A 23629-nucleotide genomic window follows, 5' to 3' on the forward strand; every position below is an offset into this window, starting at 1 on the left:
CTGTCTTAATTCAACCCTATACAACTCTTTTTGTTTGTTTGTCAGTTTTACGATTTTTTTTTCTTTGCTATGGTACTTATGAATTATGTTATCCTTGTTTTTCTATTTCTCTTTTTCAAAAACCTTCTCATCCTATCTGTTCAATCTCTCTATAACCAACCTTCCCCTCTTTTATTTTTATCTCTCTCTCTCTCTCTCTCTCTCTCTCTCTCTCTCTCTCTCTCTCTCTCTCTCTCTCTCTCTCTGAGTCATCTCCTTCTCTCTCTTTCTCTCTCTCGGAGGTGACGGAGGCTGGTTGTATTGTGCTGGCAGGTTCATGTTCAGGTCCAACACCAGAGAATTGTATTGAGTGAGGCTGGGGTATTCAGGCAGGACACTTCTTACAATTCAATTTAGACATTATTTTTTTACATTTTAAATAAACTTAAGTTTTTTCTTATTAATATAATCATATAAAACTTTTATAAAATTTTAAACAAAATAGGCATAAATTCAGTATTTATTAGTACAACAAGAATGGTTAAAAGCATAGGAAATGTAATTTTTTGCAACCATATGTTTTGTTGTAGTCAAATGAGTGTAACATATGGAGTTGATTTATTATTCACTTCATGCTTTTCTTCTGAAACATTCAATATTTATGGCATAAAAACAACATAAACAATGTAATTTATGCTTTTTACTGTGCTTTTATTTTTATGGAAACGTTTTTCTTTAAGGCATTTAATATTTCATTAATATTATTAGTGATTTTATATCAAATTTAGAGTTTATTAAAAATATTTTTTATATAAAATAAGTAATTATCTTGTTTTGTACGTAAAAAAATATGTTTTGCCTTTATATTTTATTGGAAATATTACTGAATAATACTGGTTACATAAAAACTCAATTAATTTTAATAGTTTTGTATGAATTTGTCGCTCTTATATAGTCTTCCGAAAAACAGATCAACCCGAAAAAGCTAGTTGCTAAAAAAAACGACCTGACGTGTCGTCCGCCAAGATCTTTGCAATGGCTAAATGTACGTAATGAAGACTCCTGTACCCATTCAGAAGGCCAGAATAATGTACTAATTGTCCTGGCAGTATAGATTATGCACTCAGCCTTTCCGCCCCCGCCCCCCTCACAATGTAGCAAAATCGGAGGGCGGGGAGCGTGCCGCCAGCAACTGCACATTCTCCCCCCCTCCTGCAGCCGTGACGGCAGCCCGACTACAACAACAACAACAACCGCGGCGCGTCTCAGGACAGCTAGGATACAACGGAGACATACAAATCGAATTAATTTAAGCACAAAGAAAATTATGTTGAGGTAAGTGAAGTTTATAACGTAAGTGTCTCAAAAATCAGCCATGTGACGTCATAAAATGAGGGACTATCCATCTTCGTTTTAGGGATTTTATATCCCACTTCTCCTCTCATCTACCTCAATTTTATGATGGCACATGGCTGATTTTTTAGATACTTTGTCCAGTTACGTTTATAACACAGTTGTAAATTAGTTTTGCTTCCTATATCCTTAATTTGTACAACTTTTATGTTCTCTCTATGTATTTTTTATGTTTTAGCATTATTTTAGACTACATTTATTTACAGCTTTTAAGTCAAAAATCTATCTCCTCAGCAGCTATTATATTATATTCTATTCTAGTGGCCTGAGCATGCTGGTGTTCCTTGTTGCCCTACTTCCCATATCCTCAGCAGCTATTATATTATGATCTATTCTAGTGGCCTGAGCATGCTGGTGTTCCTTGTTGCCCTACTTCCCATCTCCTCAGCAGCTATTATATTATATTCTATTCTAGTGGCCTGAGCATGCTGGTGTTCCTTGTTGCCCTACTTCCCATATCCTCAGCAGCTATTATATTATGATCTATTCTAGTGGCCTGGGCATGCTGGTGTTCCTTGTTGCCCTTCCTTCCCATCTCCTCAGCAGCTATTATATTATGTTCTATTCTAGTGGCCTGAGCATGCTGGTATTCCTTGTTGCCCTACTTCCCATCTCCTCAGCAGCTATTATATTATATTCTATTCTAGTGGCCTGAGCATGCTGGTGTTCCTTGTTGCCCTTCCTTCCCATCTCCTCAGCAGCTATTATATTATATTCTATTCTAGTGGCCTGAGCATGCTGGTGTTCCTTGTTGCCCTTCCTTCCCATCTCCTCAGCAGCTATTATATTATGTTCTTTTCTAGTGGCCTGAGCATGCTGGTGTTCCTTGTTGCCCTACTTCCCATCTCCTCAGCAGCTATTATATTATGTTCTATTCTAGTGGCCTGAGCATGCTGGTGTTCCTTGTTGCCCTTCTTCCCATCTGCACAGCATCTATTATATTATGTTCTATTCTAGTGGCCTGAGCATGCTGTTGTTCCTTGTTGCCCTACTCCCCATATCCTCAGCAGCTATTATATTATGTTCTATTTTAGTGGCCTGAGCATGCTGGTGTTCCTTGTTGCCCTACTCCCCATATCCTCAGCAGCTATTATATTATGTTCTATTTTAGTGGCCTGAGCATGCTGGTGTTCCTTGTTGCCCTACTTCCCATCTGCACAGCAGCTAAAGAGGTTTTCACAAACCAGTTCTATGTCAAAATACATCCTGATCATGGTAAGATTTTTTATTAGTAGATTTTTTATTGTGTTTTACCTTTTTGTTTTGTATTATTGTATCAATTAATTATAATGGATGTAGAATATACATGGATATTATGACAAGGGAAAAATTGTCGTCTATTATTGTTGATATTTCCCCTGTCATTTATTGGTCAGTTCGTCCAGTAGCAGGGGAGTGAATGGGGTAAAGGGGGTGGAGAGGGAAGGGTTGTAATTTTATCTCGGTACAAGTTTCACTTATGAAAGTAAATGATAATCTGGTGTAGGTTCCATTTAGAATCAATTTGTAAATAGCAAAAAAACTACTTTAAAGATCTTAAGCATAAACATATTATGCTTGTTTCTCAAAGTAAATAATATTAATCCATATCCTATAAAAAAAAATTCTAAGGCTAGACTATGATATAAGGTAATATGGATATCTTTTATGACTTTGTTTTAACCCATTTGTGACAAGCAAACAAAGTTCAAAGTTTTGATTCACTGGGCTTCAACAAAATAAATTTTTTCAACAATTACTCAACAGAATTAAAAAAGTAAGGTGTCAAATTAAAGATTTTACTATTTTTGTTCATAATGGCAATTTTCTTCTTTTTTGTTGCGTTTTAGTACCTTAAAACCCACTTAATTTTTAAAATTAACTTAAAACTTAAATTATTAGAAATAAGAGGTTTAAAAAAAACGTATTGCATATCTAAATTACCTGGATCATTTTACATTAACTACTTACTAAAAACACCGACTAGCTATTTTTTTTTAAAATCACAAAAGTTAGGACACCTTCTTTTTGTGTTTTGGTGAAATTATAAATAATACAAATAGCTCTGCTAAATCTATTAATATCGTCCCTGTTTTACATTTTTTTCAATAAAACATTTCCATTTCATGTACAAGTAATTTAAATACCAATATAGAATTTTTTTTCAATAAAAGTTTTTATTTTCAATCAGAATGTTAAGTGGCTTTTAATATTTATAATAAAAAAAACATTGGAATTGTAGTTTTTGTTTGGGATTATTGGCGATATTCCTTCAAGTGACTTGCTAAGTACAGAAATCCTCCAACCTTTTTTTAAAAAACAAATTGAAAATAATTTGGTGGGGGGGGGGGATAAGGGAGGAGGTTTTCGTTTTTCGTTTGTTTGTTTATTACTTTAGATCAGTTTAGGTTATAATGGGTAGCCCTGCAGGGTTAGGGCATCGCAGATATAGGCCTCACATGTTAGATCCTTCTAGAGGTTAGGAATATGGAAAAATACTACAATAGTTGAATTTAATTCAAATGAAGGAGGAATTGGGGTTCAATGCTCGACAGGCTTTGGAAAAGAAAGCTATAACCCTGCGGGGCAACTAAGTTCTTGTTGAGGTTCTTTGTATAATAAACAAAAATTAAAAGAAAAGTTTCCCAAAACATAATTTATATTTATTCATATTACACAAAATATACATTTTTCTTTCCATTCTCAACATAAATCAACCTTTTGATCCATTATTTTCAATCAAATATTTTGAATCTACACAGAATCACGTACAATGTATATCAAATATAAAACAAGTATTTCATAAAACTTTACAAAAATGTACAATAAGTATTTCATTTATACAATAGCATTTGAAGGAGGGGGGGGGACTTAAGGATTTCCGTAAAGAATAGTCTAATAGGACCACCTGTTTCCGATATCATTTAACTGCTTATCAAAAATATTGTTACTATTTTTATATAAATACTAGCGGCTACGCCACTAGAGTCCTCTAGGGGGCTGGGGGAGATACTTCAACTCCTCCTCTTTAATCAATTTCAATTTTTAAAAAGAAAAAGTTTAACTTTTTTCGGGGGTTATTTTTTCGGGGTGATATGTCTTAGAGATAGTTGTAGTTTCCTCCCACAATATAGTTATAAACCTCTCCAGGACCTATGCGAAGCTACCCTGCACACCCAAATCCTTTTAATTTAATATAAGGATAGGATAATTGCATACCGTACACTTTTTTTTACGTAGAGTTGACGTATATTCACCCAAATATACAAATATGATGCCTAAAAATCAAAGAAACCAAATATGTGCATTGAATTTTAGATGTCAGATCAAATATTCAAATTTTTTATGTCATGTCAAATAATAATGAATATATAACATGTACTCGAAGTTTGAAAAAAATCTTAATAAAGATTTATAATACATTTTTTGTACTATAGGACCTATAAAACCAAGTTAGAAAACTTATTGATAATAATAAATTATGAGCTTTTCATAGCTGCTTTTCTTATGCATATAATTTTCATTGTTGATTTATGACCAAAATATTTTTCGTAGCGAAGCTACTCTAGAAACACTTGATCCGTCTGTCCGTCCGTAAGTCTATTAAAGCTAAAAAGCTGAACTCTTTGCATCCAGTCTGTTCATAGTTTTGTATGTCAGTCTGCCAGTAATATTATGAGATTTCTTTTAATAGAGAAAATTTAACTGATACGACTACTTCTAAAGATAGATGGTTATCGTTATATTCCTTTAAACCAATGTTTAGAAAAAGCATTTATGAATTAACACAATTGATTCATAACACAAAAAAATACTTTCATTTCTGTAAACCAATCATCAATGATCAATGCAATGGTGGAAATAAAATTGGCTGTAAATGTTTTAGTAAATTAGTATTGATGAGGTCAGCATTAATTACACAATTATCAGGGAAAGAAGGATGGGGATAAGGGGGGAAATGCAATAATGAATTTATTTATAGCAATGTAAATAACTAATCATAAAATAATTTTAAATGGTTCGTTTAACGTTTGAAATGTTATTTTCTTCATTTTATTGTATAAGATTATTTTAAAATAAAGAAAAGAGCTATTCCCTTGCTTATTAATACAATATTATTAAAAAAAACAGTAAAAATATCCATGACTGGAGGGAGGTAACACTGGTTTTTTTAAAAAAAATTATACTAGTACCCAAAGTATATAAACACGTTAATATCCTACTCGTTGGGTACTTTTAATTGAATTATATAAGGTTCCGAGCTAGTAGTGTTCAATCTTCTAACCATTCTTATTTACAGAAGGGGTAATTTGTATATCATTAATGGGGTTTCAATTTTTAGGCCAATATCTATATTTAAATCAAGAAAATAGACACAAAACTCATATTATTTATCCCTACCTCCATGATACTAACACAGCACTGGTGTTTGGGTGGTAAATTACTATTTCCTAATTACTAGGACCTCCACATCACAAATTCTAATTTGTATAAATCGATCTATTATCGTTTGGAAGTTGCACCAGGTTTTGATGTACTCTGATAAATTGATATTCAAAGCTTGCTAAATTAATGATACCCCCTTTCCACCACCTTTACCCTATCCACTACCCTCATACTAGATAAATAAACTGACCAATAAATAAAGTCCATTTCAGCAATTGACGACACATTTTCCCCTGTCAATGTATCCACTTACATCCTATATCCATTTTTGTATGTGCTCTACAATATAATTTACATACCAAGAAAATGAGAAAAAAACAAGAAGAATTATATCCATAATGTTCGAAGCATCAACAAGTAATCAATTTTATAAAAACGTTTCTTAGATGATTTAAAAATTAGTTTAATCAAATTACACTGGTTAATTTTCGTGACAATAGGATGTATTAGAACTTTTGTTTAAACTATATCAATTGGTTCGTCCATTTCAAAAATGTTTTAACCCAAATTTACGCAAAATTAAATCATTTGTCAGCATATTACTGCATCTAATTGTATGTTGTAATTAATTATAAAAAAAATATCAATAGTAAATTAAACCTTTAAATTAAACTGCCGAAAAATGAAGTAAAGATTCGTTTTTCTTTTGGTGAACTATTCTTAGTCCCTGTTTTAAATTAGATTTGAGGTTTGATAAAAGAATATAAAATCAAGTTATTTAGATTTGATTTAAGTTATATTTTTATAGATCTTACATTTTTTACAGTGGTATTCTATTGAGTAATGAGATAATATATTTCTTATTCTAATACAAAAATGAATGTATTATTACTGGTATATTCATCTATTCTTTCCTTTATTGCATTATACTGTAATTATGAATGAGATAGAAAATATATATTTATTAATAATTTGTTTTACATATTCTAAAATCTCTGTAATAATAATAAATTAACAAAAAGTTAAGTTTTAAATGGAAGAAAATTTTAAACTAAAAATATGATGGAATTAATGTTTGTTTGACTTAAACAAAGCGTTTGATTTATAACTCACCACAAATTATTAAGGCAACACACTTTACCAACTATAAATATGAATAATGAAAAGGTTTTCATTTAAAATCAAATTTGTAAATGGTTAAAAGTCTAATATTTATATAAAACAAATTTAGCCCAATTTATGATGCTATTATTTTATTATGATGATTATTTTTCAAGAACACCCAAATGTAGATGAAATAGAGCACAATATTATATTATTGTATTTTTAGGCCACCCAAATGTAGATAAAATAGCGCACAATATTGTATTATAGTATTTTTAGGCCACCCAAATGTAGATGATATAGCGCACAATATTATATTATTGTATTTGTAGGCCACCCAAATGTAGATGAAATGGCGCACAATATTATATTATTGTATTTTTAGGCCACCCAAATGTAGATGAAATGGCGCACAATATTATATTATTGTATTTTTAGGCCACCCGAATGTAGATGAAATAGCGCACAATATTAAATCATTGTATTTTTAGGCCACCCGAATGTAGATGAAATAGCGCACAATATTATATTATTGTATTTCTAGGCCACCCAAATGTAGATGAAATGGCGCACAATATTATATTATTGTATTTTTAGGCCACCCGAATGTAGATGAAATAGCGCACAATATTATATTATTGTATTTCTAGGCCACCCAAATGTAAATGAAATAGCATACAATATTATATTATTGTATTTTTAGGCCACCCGAATGTAGATGAAATAGCGCACAATATTATATTACTATATTTTTATGCTACCCCAATGTAGATGAAATAGCGCACAATATTATATTATTGTATTTTCAGGCCACCAAACTGTAGATTAAATAGCGCACAATATTATATCATTGTATTTTTTGGCCACCCGAATGTAGATGAAATAGCGCACAATATTAAATCATTGTATTTTTAGGCCACCCGAACGTAGATGAAATAGCGCACAATATTATATTACTATATTTTTATGCTACCCCAATGTAGATGAAATAGCACACAATATTATATTATTGTATTTTTAGGCCACCCAAATGTAGATGAAATAGCGCACAATATTGCTAAGAGAAATGGCTTCCATCATGTTGGAAAGGTAAGCAATAATTGATAAAAAAATGTTTGCCTGTGTGTCTGTCCGTCGATTTTACCGGCCGCTATTTTAGATAGATATCTGATTTTTTTGTTAGGATTTTCTGTTAGATTAAGCTTCCACTATATAATTAACATGGTCCGTTGGTCTGTCGGTCATTCTTCAACTCCTTCACTTTTTTATAAACACTAAACACCAGCCGTATAACTCACTTTGTCCGTTTGTCCATCCATGATTTTTTAAACACCTTAATAATTTTAAATGTTGTCATCCTTGTTCCAAATCTATGTTTACATGTTTTCCTTTTTTAGATGATATGGTTATTAAATTCAATATCAAAACCATTTATTTTTCAATTTTATGCCATAAAATTCTTTGTATGCTTAACTTAAACTTCAAAGTATAAACCTTTTTCTTTCAAACTGTGATTGATTCTAAAAACTTCACTTTATGAATATTCTTAAAATAAGGAAAAATTGCATAGTTTGACTAAAATATGTATTGATACGTAAATAACATTTATTTCGATAATATGTCAGTTGTAACCTTTTATATATTCAACAACATAAACAATTTTAATTGCAAGACAATAAATTCCTCCTTGTTTGACAGGGAATGCTAACATACAAAATTGACTAAAATGTGCTCTAAACATATTACATATTGGAAATATAAACCAAATTATTGCAGAATGATTGTAATGCAATGCTGATGAAATAACAGCATCAAATGTAGACAAAACACCTTGTTTGAATTGTAGGTGCTTTCTCTCCAAGTGCTTAGAAATATTTTGAAAAAAATCTAAAATAATGGGGTGTGAGGAGTTTTTGTTTGATTGTTTATTACTTTAGTTTGGGTTAGCCCGGACTAGTAGGACTAGGGCTTGGCATGTTTAAGGTTCCCCGCAGGGATAGGCATAGATAATAACCCTTAGGTTGCTTTTCTTTATCTTACTCCAAAACTTACGTTGGGTTTGGTGCTCGATAGTAACTTTGAGGAAAAGTAACGTTTAATTTTCTACAGGTTCTTGGATCTGACAACGAATTTCATTTTATTCACTCTGCCGTACCACATGCAAGAAATAAGCGCAGTGTCCTACACACAAGAAAATTGAAAGCTGATCCACTGGTAAGTGTAAATGAATTGGTGGTACCCAAAGTTTTATAAGTTTTATAACCATGTGATCTTATTTGCCTACTAGTTGTGACCGATAATTTCAAGGGTAGATAAGGGGTATTTTAATTTATCATCATTGTGAATTTTCCCTGACAATTAAATATTTCAATTTTAATTTAGGTTTATCGCCAGAAAATATTTAATATTACATTAATCAACCTAAGATTGTATATCTTTAAATAGGTTAAATTAAAAAATTTGTTTAGGTCCACCAAGTTTATCAGCAGACTGGATTTAAGAGGGTAAAGAGGTAAGTTGAAAATTGTTTTAGGCCTTGCGGGGCCTCTACAAGTCAATACCTTTTCATCTTTTGGTTCTTGTTTTCTTACCCTAATATAAAAGTAACATCACTGAACCGATATGATTCTCCTTTACAGTGTAGCTTCTCATAGGTCCTAGGAGTGATTATGATCATTTTAGGGAAGGGTACAAAAACCTCCCCTCTAATTTTTTTCTTTTTCTTCTAAATCTAAATTTCAAGTTTAAGGGGGTCGATCCATCCCCACCTAGAGGCTTCTAGGGGCGTAGCCACTTAAACTATAACGCAGTTAGAAAAGAAATAAAATACTTTTTGTACAAGGATAATAAAACTGAACAATTTATAGAAAAGATTAAGAAGAAACTTTATGTCTTCTTTACAATCTAATAGTCAACAGAAGAAACTTTTGTTAAACAAGTAACAAGTTACAAACATGAATGATAATAATAATAAAACAAGGATGGCCATATTTACAACAACCAAAGCACAAGGATTAAGTTAACATTCACATGCTAGTATTTAGATATGACTTTTGCTCAGGCATATTCATATAGCACTTTCATGCAATAATCAGCGTCTATAAGGCAGTTATGCCTTTTTAGATATCTAAATTCCTCTATATATTTATGGGTAGATGGAAAATACATACAATAATGGATATATGTAGAATACATGGACATTCTGTGAGATTCTCGCAAACTCTGATAAAATGTTTCTCACAGCTGGCAAAAATAACGATAATTCCCCCATCCCCTTCCCGTTCAAGTAAAAACGTATTGAGCAATATCTGAGGACTATAATAGCAACCTAAATTGACGACAAACATTCCCTTTCACAATATCTATATCCATTCATATATGTTGCCCAACTTGTATGTTAGCTACGATCCTTAAAAAGAAATATATATTGGTTACAGTTGTTAATTAGTGTTGATTAGAAAGAGCTATTAAAAATATTGACGTCACACGCAGAAAAAAAAGAAATATATTCCCATAATGGAATCACTAATTGTAATGAATACCTTTACACTAAAGTTAGGTAAGGCAGGAGGGGACATAGGTCTGATTGTTACGCTAGTCCCTTAAGTTTTATCATAATTCTTGCTTTTTCGTTCGCTAAACAACTTTGGAGATTGAATGGAATTTTGATTGGTTGGTTCATTAAGTTGTATATCCAAATAATTCAACCTCTTGTAATCTAGAGAAGGGTTAATTTTTTGTATCATCATTGGGAATGTGTATCAATTTATCGGCAATTGTCTTATCCCTTTAGATCCCTATCAGTTAGGTAGACTAACATACCACACCTCTCATTTTATATTTTAGGAGAGGGGGGGGGGAGGGGGGTTATTCGTACTTTTGCAATAGGAAAGAAAGGCGGAACATTTTCAGCATTTCCATTATTTTTATGAATATTTATGTACATGTTTTTATATCATTAATCACACAAAAATATTACCTGGGCTTAATAATAAGATTCATGTTAGGAATAATCAACTATTACATCAATATTTTGGAAACTTTTTGAGTAATCCGTAATACAACATAAAAATCTACAAAATATAAGTATATTAACCCTTACAGATCGGGGGGGGGGGGGTCATATTGACCCCCCCCTCTAGTTTTTTCAATGTCATTTTTTTGTAGGTAAGATGGAGAGCTGTGACTTCATGACTTTTTAAGTTTAGTAATTATGCGTCGGCAAGAGTTGATTTTATTAGGATATCTGGTCTGTGTCGGTCGTGGTGTCCGGTCAAAGTCGGTTGGGTAGCACCAAAATTTTAAAAAAATTCTAAATAAATCTTAATTTCTACATTATGACTTTTGAAACCTAAATTTTTTTTGGTGAATACTAAGATATCAATGACCTTATGAGAAAGTGGTGTTATGACCGTTTGACCGCACCCTGACCGACTTTATGACCGATTTTTGTCCGGCTTTTACTATAGACATATATCATGAATATCGTGGCTTCTATTACAGCTAGAGACCTATAAATTTTTTTGGTAAATTCTTGAGCAACAATAAACAGATAAAAATATTAATTGGCGCCGCCAACCGCCGTTTTACCGCCGTAACCGCCGAAAATAACGGTTTCCGTTATTTGCCGTTTTTCGGCGATGATCAGAAAAAGTAATTTTTTTATGAAAAATAAAAGTTCGTCCTAAAATTTGATCATCCTAGCTGCAAAATTGGCCGCTCTACAGCTGTTTTAAAATTTAGCGGCTGGCCGCTGAAAAGCGGCTAAGGAGCGGCCTGACCGCTATGACTAGAAAAAGTAATTTTCTCTAAAAATACACATGAACCACCAGAAAAAAATTTTACGTCTTTATCTGTAACAGAAGCCGAGATAGAGGGGGGGGGTCAATATGACCCCCCCCTCCCCCCCCCCGATCTATTAAGGTGGGAATTGGGGCCCGATCTGTAAGGGTTAATAATGTTTACTTCAATATTTTAAGAACTTTTTGAGAAATTTCCTAAAAATAACTTTCTTATGAGAACAATATTATATCATTTGTGTTCATAAATGAAAGGACAAGTAGATTCATTTTCTTTATTTTCTCTCCTACCATTGTAGATAGATTGCTGATTTTTTTTGTAAATATACCCATTTCCAAAGTGCAACTTTCTTTGCCTGTTTGTCTGTCGGTAATGCAACATTTCTTAGTCTATCTACTATTTTTAGCATCGCTACTTAAAGATGTTGCAATCCTGGTCTTTTTAAATTTAAAATGTACATTTTGTTTAGGATGGGAGCTTCAAGAGAAACCATCAAGAAGGAACAGGTATAAATAAATTATTGATATAGAAGACATGGATATGATGAGAGAAAATTTTTTTTCTTATAACCACGGAGAAACATATTGACCAACATCCGGGAATAAATTGGCAACCTAAATTGACGACAAAAATTTCCCTGTCATAATATCCACGTATTCTATATCATTATCCATTATATAAATCTAAATTAGTTCTAGCTACTAAAGAAGTTGTATCAACTTTTTTGCTTTTTATTTAAGATAGCTAGCCGGTTCTTTCAGTAAGTAGTAGATGTAAAATTTTTCATAGAATTCAGATATGCAATCGGTTTTTTTGTAGACCTCTTATTTTTTAAGTAATTTAAGTTTTTTAAAAAAATAATTAAGTCGGTTTTAAGGTACTTAAACGCAACAAAATAAAAGAAGAAAATGGCCAGTATGAACAAAAATAGTAAGATCTTTAATTTGACACCTTACTTTTAAAATTCTGTTGAGTAATTGTTCAAAAAATCTATTTTTTAACCTCGGTTTAATAAAAACTTTAGACCTAAATATTTTCTCAAACAGACATAAAAAACATGGGTTCATATATACCTTTAGAATCAGAAAAATATTACCAATCTATTCTAAGCAAGATTGAAAAAGTTTTATAAAACTATAATAAAAAAAATAAGTTTATTTTAAGAATCATAATTTTCGGCTTTAAAGGGTTAGCTTAAACCAAACCTGAACCAAACCTAAACAAAAGACAATGCAATGTAGCAGATATTTTTTAAACACAAGAAACAATAATGTATTTTTAACTGCATTGTTTTGAAGTTTATAAACAGACTGATGCATATTTGTTCATAATTTTTCATTCTTTACATGTTCTTTAATATCACTATATTTATTGTAGTATCTATTGTATATATTGTATGAACGTTCTCCTTTTTTTCTGGCATTTCTATAGGTTAATTTTATAGGTTAAGTTTCCCGATTCGTCAATTTTTGCGATTTGTGATTGGCTAGTTTAGTAGTTACAATTTTTAAAATAAACTTTTTATTTTTTCTATTTTTTATTACAATTTTTTAAAACTTTTTCAATTTTGCTTAGAATGAATTCATATTATTTTTCTCATTCTAATGGTATATATGAACCCATATTTTTATGTCTGTATGAGAAAATATTTAGGTTTAATGTTTTGATTAAACCGAGGTTAAAAAAATAGATTTTTTCAACAATTACTCAACAGAATTTTAAAAGTAAGGTGTCAAATTAAAGATCTTACTATTTTTGTTCATACTGGCTATTTTCTTCTTTTATTTTGTTGCGTTTTAGTACCTTAAAACCGACTTAATTATTTTTTTTAAAAACTTAAATTACTTAAAAAATAAGAGGTCTACAAAAAAACCGATTGCATATCTGAATTCTATGAAAAATTTTACATCTACTACTTACTGAAAGAACCGGCTAGCTATCTTAAATAAAAAGCAAAAAAGTTGATACAACTTCTTTTGATGATATATATTATTAGGGTCCATTTTGTACAGTACATATTTTGTGCGTTGTTTTTTCGAGTTTTAAAAATACCTAAATTGCACATACAAACTAAAGCTTTTCTTAAATCTTATTGTTAATTGTCCTCTAAGAAGTATTTTTAAAAGTAGGGTTTGACATTTTAACACAATGGTCCAATAAAAATTATATGTATTATTTTGATATCTAATTTTTAATATATTAATTTCTACTATGTATAAACATAGAGAAAATGAATATTCGTTGAATATGTTGAATAATGTGAGATAAAAGATCCTTTGTTGGAATTTAATTGGTATCCAATATCCATCCAGCCATTATTATTATTTTATATTATTTTGCATTTACGTCAGTATAGATATGTAATATGTATCGAGTACATTATATAAACTGGAAAAATCCTTTATATCGCTAATTGGTGGCCACAGGAAACCCCCTAGCCTTAATTTATAAAGTTTTTATCTTGGTCTGACTATGCAAAAGACTTAACCCAACCTGTTTTTTTTAATAGGATATATTGATTATAACTTAACTTTGTCTGAAATAGTGACATATTTTTAGGGGGGGGGGGAGGTATTATGAAGGCAGGGAAATGTTTATTCCAATTTTTGTAGTTTTTTTCCTTTTGTTATTTTTTCCCCGCTTAATAGATAAATTAAACTTTAAAAAAGGTAACTTGGACATGATTATTAAATATTTTAGCTTTAAAACCTTTTATAAATTAGTTAGGAATATTTTTTGGGGTACGGGGTTCTTTTTCATAAAAAATGGAAACTGTCGTTGATATGATTAGACAAATATATAAAATATATTATTGACATTATTACCATGTGTACACTCAGAGTTGAAAATGATATTTGTTTTGGTATTTGCCACAGCAATGGATATTTATTGCTTGGATCTTACACCAGAAATGCATGTACTCTAATAAAATGATACTCGAAGCTGGATGAAATAACTATACCCCTCATCAAGCTCATTTACTTAATCCCCTCCTCTCCTACTGGATGAACTGACTAATAAATGAGTTCTATATTAGCTACCTGAATCGCCGACAAATATTCCCCTGTCAATATATCCACACATACTATATCCATTGTCATAGTCCTTATCGCCTTCATTAAACTAATAATAAGGAATTATTTGCTTTGTTGCTGAGCCTTCATTTATTAAAGATAAATAGTTCTAGACAAAAAATTATTGTAATTGTAAGATATGTATAGTGTATACCTAAGGAACGTATTATAAATTATTGGTTGAACAACTTAGACATTTTTAGTATGGAACTACCAACTTACAAATAAATTAAAGTACCCAAAGTGTATAAGCCGAAGAATATGATAGCACGATTATAAAAATTTGGGTATCAGTGTTATTTTTAAGTCCATTGTACTCTTCCTCCCTGGTTTTACTAGTCAATCTATCTTCAGCATTCTCCCAATATATTAATCGACCATTTTTCGATTGATGAGTAAGAAGGAGGGATAATTAATCAGAAGAAAACTATTTTGTCTACAATTTTTCCGCCAGATTAATTTTTATCATCTAAATTTTAATTATGTAGATGCAGTTAAAACCCACTTTGTCTAAATGATGATCTTCAATTAATTTAATTATAGTTATTTATCGCATCATATTATAAACAGCTTTACGCGGATATAAAAAAAATCACAATTAAAACCAGTTTTGTTAGACCCGAGATGCAAAGGCTAATAAAACTGGTTTTAATATTATGATTGTACATTTTCATATTCGTAGATATAATACGATACGATACATAATTTTTCATTGTGACTGCGAACCGGTTCTTATCCCCCGGAATATTAGGTTTCGAAGCCATACTGGAAATATATTGCAAAAGAGTTCTCTTTAGCTGCAATACCGCTTTCCTAATAATTTTGTTTAAATATTTTTATGTATATCGTAATTTATTAAGGCCAAGTCTCGCCAGAAAAGATCTGTGTGGAACGAGTTGCAAGCTTCCCTGGACAACCAAGAGATTGATCCATCCATCGTGCACAGCGAGAACTTCTTCAATGAGCTGCAGCAGGGCATCAGCAGCAGCGACCAGGCCGCCGGCATCAAGTCACATCACAACAAGAGGGGCTACAACGAGCTCAAGGTCAGTGACTCATATGCTCAGTTAACAAATAACTTTTAAAGGTCTACCGATTTTTTCTGTAGGTCAACCTAAACAAGTACAACCTACAAATACCTTTATAAAATCGGTCAACCTAAAGCTTCTGTAGGTCGACCTAAAATTTCCAGAGGTCGACCTTTGTCTTTAGTAAACTGGGCTATAAAAATCTAACCATGCAGGCTTTTTTACTGAAATATTTCCAAAAAATAAGCGACTAACTAATTTTAAACTATGAGTCGAATTTAAAAAAAAGAATTTAATTTAAGAAGCCTTCTTTCTTTTTGCAAAACAACATGAAACGGACGTTTAATTAGTTATTCTTGTAATTCTAAAAAATAAATCATTTGCCTGATAGCTACAGATATTGATGGAAGATTAATTCATTTTCCAGCAAGGCTTTGAAACTAATTAATATCTGCTGGATTATAAAATAATAATTAATAAAATTAGCCATACTGAAAAATAACATATCACATCAATTGTCCCATCGGGACTAACAAAACTGATCTTAGTTGATAATTTTTGTTTCAATATCAACAGAAAGCTGTCTATAATACGATGCGATGACTAATCTAACGTCCATTTCATTCCTAAATTGATGAAATAGTAAGTATCACACTTTATTGAAATTGTTCTCTAAAAAGGTTGAGAATTTGGTGGAGCTTGAGCCCGAGACTGATCCTACAGACCCCTTGTTTCCCTACCAATGGTACCTGGTAAGTAATACACATTTTCTAGCTATATCAGGCGCGTGAATTTGATAGTAAGAGCCATGAACGACATAAGATTTAATCATAGGCTTTAATTGATCTTTCGAAAACTTACAGTTTTTCAATTCAATTTAATGGTAAAAATGTATTTTTTTAACAATCAAAAAATGCAAAAAATCAAAAGATTGATTTAATAAAATCAACGTTCTTTTCAATTCAATATTTGTAATTGAATTTTGATTGAATGAAAAAACATATTTTGTGAGCTAAAATTTTTAAAGCTCACGTTTTACATCACCATCAGTTATATTTTTTAGGATCTAAGTTAATCTATAATTTACTTTGTATGTCTAATTTTCCGTAACGCTTTGTGGAAATGTGATTTTAACGGCTGCTATTCAAAATTTACGTCTAAATTGGTCCGTTTGCCAATCATACTATAAAAAATATAAATATCAAAAAGTAGAAAAAGACAGGATTTTTTTCCAATAAATTAATTATTGTTTATGACCATTTAACATCTGTGTTTATAAAAAAAACTTTGTCTTAATGACGTCCGAAGGGGGGGGGGTGTATTTACCCCCCTCAAAGTTTTAAAACCATTAACTTACCCCCCCCCCTCCCAAAAAAAAATTCTTAAAAATGCATTACAATGCCCCCCTCCCCCCCCCCCCACAAAAAAAAAAAAAAATTAAAACCCCTCATTTTACATCCCTCAGAAAAAAAGCTTTGACGTCCTTGTTTGTCATCTTTGTTTATCATTTAAGAAAAACACTGGTCAGAATGGAGGAAAGCCGAAGCTGGATTTGAATGTGGAGGCAGCTTGGGCACAGGTAATATTCAATCCGATTAATATACGCCGGATTAGAACCGGTTTTGTGCTGTACTGAAACATGGTATCATAGAAAATGTCTACGAATTTACTTTTTTTATATTCGCGAAAAGTTGTCTATAAAACGATGTAATAAATAACTATTCCAGTATGGCTTCAAAACCGATTTATATCTTGTTTTGAGCAAGTCCTGAAAAGTCATGTATCGTATTATAATAGACTCATATACGTCCTGAAACTTTATATTTATAAGGAAAATACTTTATAAGAAAATTGTCTTTTAAGATTTTAATAATATTTTATCTTCTTCGTTGCAAAGTTCACCTTTTGTGCAATTTGAAAGAGAATTTAGCAAAGTATATTATATTTTATTCATCTGTCAAACTTGTATAAATTCTAAATTTTAATTTCCTTAAAGTTGTAACTCAGTTTACTCAGCTTTTATTTTTATTTTAAAATGTAAAATACATATTTTATACTTACATTTTAGCTGTTTTTAAAAAAAATATATTGCAATCTTTTTGTTAAATTAAATTTTTAAAACCCTTTTTACCTTACAATATCATGTGTCTTTCATTGAATTGAATTTGACTGAAAACTACAGGACAATTGCTTTCACTCAATAACACAAATGAACTATAGTCCCCCCTCTTTTATCTTATATTTTGAAGGAATAAAACATTTATTATCTACGGGGCTGTAATACTATGGGGTCTTTTTTCCATGGATTCCTATCCATGCAGTGATCTTCTATGCCTTACTTAACCTAACTAACCAAAAATTACCATCAAAATGCATTTTTAAATGTTTGTTTGTGGTCCATATGGTATATTATGGGAACCACGTGCCATTGAAAACTGCAGCTGTTTCTTGCCCAATCAAGGTCATGGACTTTTACTGGCCAAATGACAATGAAACGAGATGATAACTAAAAAAATTATAATATCAGGGTGTAACAGGAAAGAACATAACAACAGCTATAATGGATGATGGAGTGGACTATATGCATCCAGACCTTCATAACAATTATGTAAGTATTTATACCCTTGTTAAAATAGCTAAAAAACATCAGAGTGACCATACAATATGTTAATTGTTTAAGAGTTGATTGTAGTTTTAAAAATGGAGGGAGTGGACATTGGGCTGATTATTACTATTGTCCCCAACTTTTTATAATACCATTTTGTTATTCGTTGGCTTAACCTTTTTGGGGACTTATTGAATTTTGATTAGTTGGTTCAATAAGTTAAGTGTCCAGCCGTTGAACCACTAATTGGAATCTATAGATGTGTTAATTTTGAGTATCTTCCATTTCATAGCATAACACTTTTAGAATCTAAAGAAAAAGTCATTAGATAACCACCTCCCACCATTTTTGTCGTATTTAATAAAATTCATCTTAAAAATTACGTAAAAGTGTTCTTAGAACATTAAATTCAAAATTTGAGTATTAAAATTTCTAAAATATGTAGTTAAACTCCCTCAATATTAAATTTTATGCAAATATGAAATGTACAAAAAAAGTATTTTCTAATAAGTTTAAAGAAAAAGTTTAAGCTGTCTATTCAAGATAAAGTTTTGACTTGAGGGACGGCTAGTTCAAATTATTAATAGCCGACTAGGTATTTCAAGAAAAAAAGATGAATATTCATGAAAAATAAAGGAAGGATATATTTGGAGATTAGTTGAAGGGAATAGCATAGCTAAAGGGATAAGACAATGGTTGATAAATGGATGTACAGTACATCCCCGTTAATGATACCTCTTCTGTAGATTGAACGATTAAAAACTCAAATTAATGAACCAACCAATCAAAATTCACTAGATTCCCCAAAGTTGGTAACCCAACGAATAATAAAACGTTATTATAAAACTTTGGTGACTAGTGTAATAAACAGCCCATTGTCCCCTCTCTTTTTGAGTATATTGCCATAAAACATTTTAAGATTACACTAGTCCCTAAAGTTTTACAATAATTTTTTTTAGCTTAGCAAGACTTTTTTTGGAATTTTGATTGGTTTGTTGATTATGTTTAGTGTCAAAACGTTTCAACTACTAGTTGAAATCTACAGAAGGGATAATTTTGAGTTTCATCATTAGTAATGTACATCAATATATTTGCCATTGTCTTATCCCTTTAGAACCCTTGTTTTTTAGTGTACTTTACCATCCATATATTTCTGGATAAACGTATCAACGGACTATTTATCTTATCCTGAGCTGTGTGTGTTTTTATGTGTAAAGCTATTAACATAAATAAGTTCCATTAAATCTGTGCTCTTGGGGCCATTTCAATGAATTGTAATACCAATGTGGAATTACACACCCACTCTTGTTTTCTTCTATAAATAAAATTGCTAGGTTTTTATTCCGCTTAGCCATACGCAGAAGGTTGCAACGATTTTTATGTGGGTGAGAAAAGGGTTAGGTAAAGCCTAAGTTCGAAAATCTAAATTTTTTACCTTATGAAAGTTCGATGCCAAAAATGATCTACAAAAAGATTTTACTCTCCTACTGCTTTCATGTTTGGTACTTGCCTTTGATACAGTAGGTCAATTACCTTGGCTTATATACAGTCAAATATTATTACCATTCTCAGTCACGTCTCTAAGACAAACGCTCACCAATTAAATATTTGTTTTTACCTGGGAAGTTCAGTACATAATTATGCACTTTATATTATGATTCGATTCAAGTACATAAAAATATCCTATTTTTGTAGAATGCCCGTGCCAGCTATGACTTCAGCAGCAATGATCCCTACCCATATCCCAGATACACAGATGATTGGTTCAACAGCCATGGTACTAGATGTGCAGGTACACAATCTATCCATCTATCTATCTATCTATCTATCTATCTATCTATCTATCTATCTATCTATCTATCTATCTATCTATCTATCTATCTATCTATCTATCTATCTATCTATCTATCTATCTATCTATCTATCTATCTATCTATCTATCTATCTATCTATCTATCTATCTATCTATCTATCTATCTATCTATCTATCTATCTATCTATCTATCTATCTATCTATCTATCTATCTATCTATCTATCTATCTATCTATCTAGGAGAGGTATCAGCTGCTAGAGACAATAATGTGTGTGGAGTAGGAGTTGCTTATGATTCACTTGTGGCAGGTTAAACATATTTTTCATTTGCATGTATAAATATTAAAGTAAAATGATACAGGGTACACGAGCCAAATGTAATTCTACCCACGGGTGGAGACCCTGTCCTGATTTTTTATTGAGTCTTTTAAATTGGCTAATTGCGTCGGAAATATAAATACATCTCTGAGTCCCTACAAAAGAACAAAAAAAAGTGGGCAAGGTTTGGATTATACATCTATACTTCAATCCTATAAGGAAATTCAAATATTAGTTTAATTATAATACTTTTAAATTAATTATAAAGAAAATACAAACCTAAGGACTAGAGCCATTTATAAGATCTTACTGATCACACATACAGACGGTACTTTTATTTAGGTATTAGAATGTTGGACCAGCCCTACATGACAGATCTGATCGAGGCTAACTCCATGGGACACGAACCTGACCTTATTGACATCTATTCTGCTAGGTGACTATTCACCAATCATATGTTTGTCTGTATATATATATATATAATTTCAACATCTTGAAAATTTCCTATCTTTTAGTCTATGTCTATAATGGATGTTTAATATACGTAGGTAGATATTTTGTCAGGGGGAAATTTTCGTCAAATTAGCTTGCTAAAATGGAACTTGTTTATTGGACAGGAGTGGATGTGGTAGAAAAGTGGAAGGGAAAAATTATTATTTGTTAACTTTATTAGAGAACATAAAAATATGTTTCTCAGGCAATTTAATGCTTTAATATTTTTTTTTACAATTACAATTATTTTATTTACATAGTAACTGTTATTTCTATAAATATTTTTACTATTTGCGTCATAATTAATGTGTAATTTATGTATGTAAAATGTTTTTCTTTATATGCTTTTTTCCCTATATATATAATAATAACACTTGAAATAATATTTTTAAATAAATAGTTTTACATATTATTGGTTTGATAATGGATTTATTATTAATTGGATGAAACACCAGATTTTCATGTTCTCTAGAATAAAGTGAAACTCTTAGCAGGCTAAAATAACGAAACTCACTATCTTTATCCCCCGCCCCTCTCCTATAGAATGCATGATTTGACCAATAAATGAGTTCAATGTTAGCATTTTAATAATATTTTTATTAAGTTGGGGACCAACCGACGATGGTAGAACAGTTGATGGGCCTCGCAATGCCACCATGAGAGCCATTGTCAGGTAAAAAGGGCTTCGCATTAAAATTTTTAATCTTTGTTATATAAAAATGTCTAGACTACACAAAAAACTGATTTGTCTGGAATATTTATTAAGATACGATATAATGTCTAGTAGTGTAATTAAGTCTAGAAAACTATAATTATATGTATAAAATTAAATGTCAATGGATTTAAACATAGAACTGGGTCTAATAGCCTGTCTAGACTCTAGGGGTTTAGGTCATGTAAACTTTTTTTTGTCTAGGGAGTGTATGTTTAGTATACGTTTTTCATCTATTGTCTGGTAATTTCTTTTTGTCTCGGGTCAAAATCTAGTAAAAAATGTCCAGATCAGTGGTTTGCCGTATGGGGTGTAAAGGGGTAAAGACCCCCTTATAATTAAAATTGGGAATGCCTTCCTCTTATTTCACACCCCCATGGTAAATCGCTGTATGCGCCTCTGGTCTAGGGGTGTGTATATTTTATATGTTATATGTCTGATTACTTTTTGTCTAGGGGTGTCAATGAAGGTCGTCGAGGTCTAGGAAACATTTATGTCTGGGCCAGTGGAGACGGAGGTGAAGATGATGATTGCAATTGTGATGGGTGAGTTTATTTTTTTATTGATATGCTACTTATCTTTGACAACAATTTGTAGCCAAAATAGTGTTGGTGTTTTATTTACATTGTCAACTCTCTTACTCTAATACTCATTTTAATTTTTAATTTTTGATTTTCAATTATAAAGGTTGCGTGATTATCAGGTTAAATATTGCAACAATTATATTATTTATTAGGTATGCTGCATCCATGTGGACCATCTCAATTAATTCTGCTATCAACACAGGTAGATAATTTCCTTTTTAGCTTTTAAAAAATGCTGTTATGCTTCCCATGAGTTTTTCTAATAGAAGGTTAAAATTTATATAAAAAAAATAAGCACAAATCCTTATATAAAAGTAACAGAATGTATGGTCTGTAGCTTAAGATGTTGCAACCGTTGGACCAAAATGGTTCTCCTTAACAGTAGAGCTTCTTATAGCATAGATTCATAACCTTTTTGAGGGAGAGTAACTTTACCCTGCTTCCATGAGAAAACAAAATGAAGGGTCGACTTCCCTCTCCGTACTTATATTACATTTGATAATTAGTTAATCAAATATTTGTTCAATATTTGTATAAATATTGCCAGGTAAATAATAACTTACCTATACAAATTAAGAAATTTATTTTGATATATTACATGTGAAAAAAAGGTTTCAGCTTTCAGTTAGCTAAAACACTTTTTTAAAACTATAAAAAACCTTCATTTTCGAAATTTCAAAATACTTTTGACAAAATATTCACTTTGCAAAAATTTTTAACTTAGAATGTTATTGATTAAAAATGTTTTCATTACCAATGAAAGCTCTTAAAATCATTTTTAAGCCAAGTTCAAATAGGAAATTTTGCTAAGTGACAAATGATAAAGGCTTATTCTCTTTCAAATTACTAAACAAAATACTATATTAATAGTGAAATTTTTCTTATACAAAAATCCATTCTTTAAAAAAAAAGGAAAAAAAGAAACTTTTATTGTGATAGAATAAGGAAATAGATGTTTTTTTCTAAAAAAAAAATTTCAAAGAAGATTACCGAAAATTTCTTTTACTAAACCTTATGATAAAAAGAGATAAATTTGAAAAATAATAAAGTTTATCTGAAATAAAATTTTAAATTATTTTATTTTTTTTTTGTAAAACTATTTAGAATTTTAATCTAATCTAAAAAATTGCAATGTATAATACATGAAACAACATTTTAATGTATTAAAATTTTATATTTTTGACATTTAAACATTTGTTAAAGGTTGACATTTTCTAACAAACTATTGTGACATTTTAATTTTAAATTTGTTGAATTTGCTACTATTTTATTTTAGACAATACATTTTTGATTTAGCATTATCTTTTACAACTCAATTTCATACTTTATATTGAAGCTTTTT

At 30.8% G+C, this 23629-nt stretch overlaps 1 protein-coding gene across 6 annotated transcripts in view; it reads left to right on the plus strand.

The window, feature by feature from the left end:
- The first annotated feature begins 241 nt into the window (after nucleotides 1–241).
- The window catches only part of amon (prohormone processing protease amontillado), a 36188-nt gene continuing 12800 nt past the window's right edge, over nucleotides 242–23629 (plus strand). For 2 of the 6 annotated variants that reach the window (XM_080163775.1, XM_080163772.1), the window contains exons 1-17: nucleotides 242–368; nucleotides 1094–1314; nucleotides 2504–2607; nucleotides 7883–7950; nucleotides 8971–9075; nucleotides 9330–9373; nucleotides 12131–12167; nucleotides 15596–15781; nucleotides 16444–16515; nucleotides 17277–17342; nucleotides 18291–18371; nucleotides 20064–20160; nucleotides 20422–20490; nucleotides 20842–20935; nucleotides 21596–21664; nucleotides 22159–22248; nucleotides 22440–22489. In XM_080163775.1, the coding sequence (XP_080019901.1) occupies nucleotides 1097–1314; nucleotides 2504–2607; nucleotides 7883–7950; nucleotides 8971–9075; nucleotides 9330–9373; nucleotides 12131–12167; nucleotides 15596–15781; nucleotides 16444–16515; nucleotides 17277–17342; nucleotides 18291–18371; nucleotides 20064–20160; nucleotides 20422–20490; nucleotides 20842–20935; nucleotides 21596–21664; nucleotides 22159–22248; nucleotides 22440–22489 (1450 nt within the window). In that variant the 5' untranslated portion in view covers nucleotides 242–368; nucleotides 1094–1096. Of the gene's footprint in view, nucleotides 369–934; nucleotides 1315–2503; nucleotides 2608–7882; nucleotides 7951–8970; nucleotides 9076–9329; nucleotides 9374–12130; nucleotides 12168–15595; nucleotides 15782–16443; nucleotides 16516–17276; nucleotides 17343–18290; nucleotides 18372–20063; nucleotides 20161–20421; nucleotides 20491–20841; nucleotides 20936–21595; nucleotides 21665–22158; nucleotides 22249–22439; nucleotides 22490–23629 lie in introns of all 6 variants that reach the window. The other 4 variants (XM_080163774.1, XM_080163771.1, XM_080163773.1 and 1 more) reach the window with 4 other exon arrangements.

This window comes from Acartia tonsa, chromosome 6 (assembly GCF_053477335.1).
Source record: "Acartia tonsa isolate MP-2025a chromosome 6, ASM5347733v1, whole genome shotgun sequence".
Lineage (NCBI taxonomy): Eukaryota > Metazoa > Arthropoda > Copepoda > Calanoida > Acartiidae > Acartia > Acartia tonsa.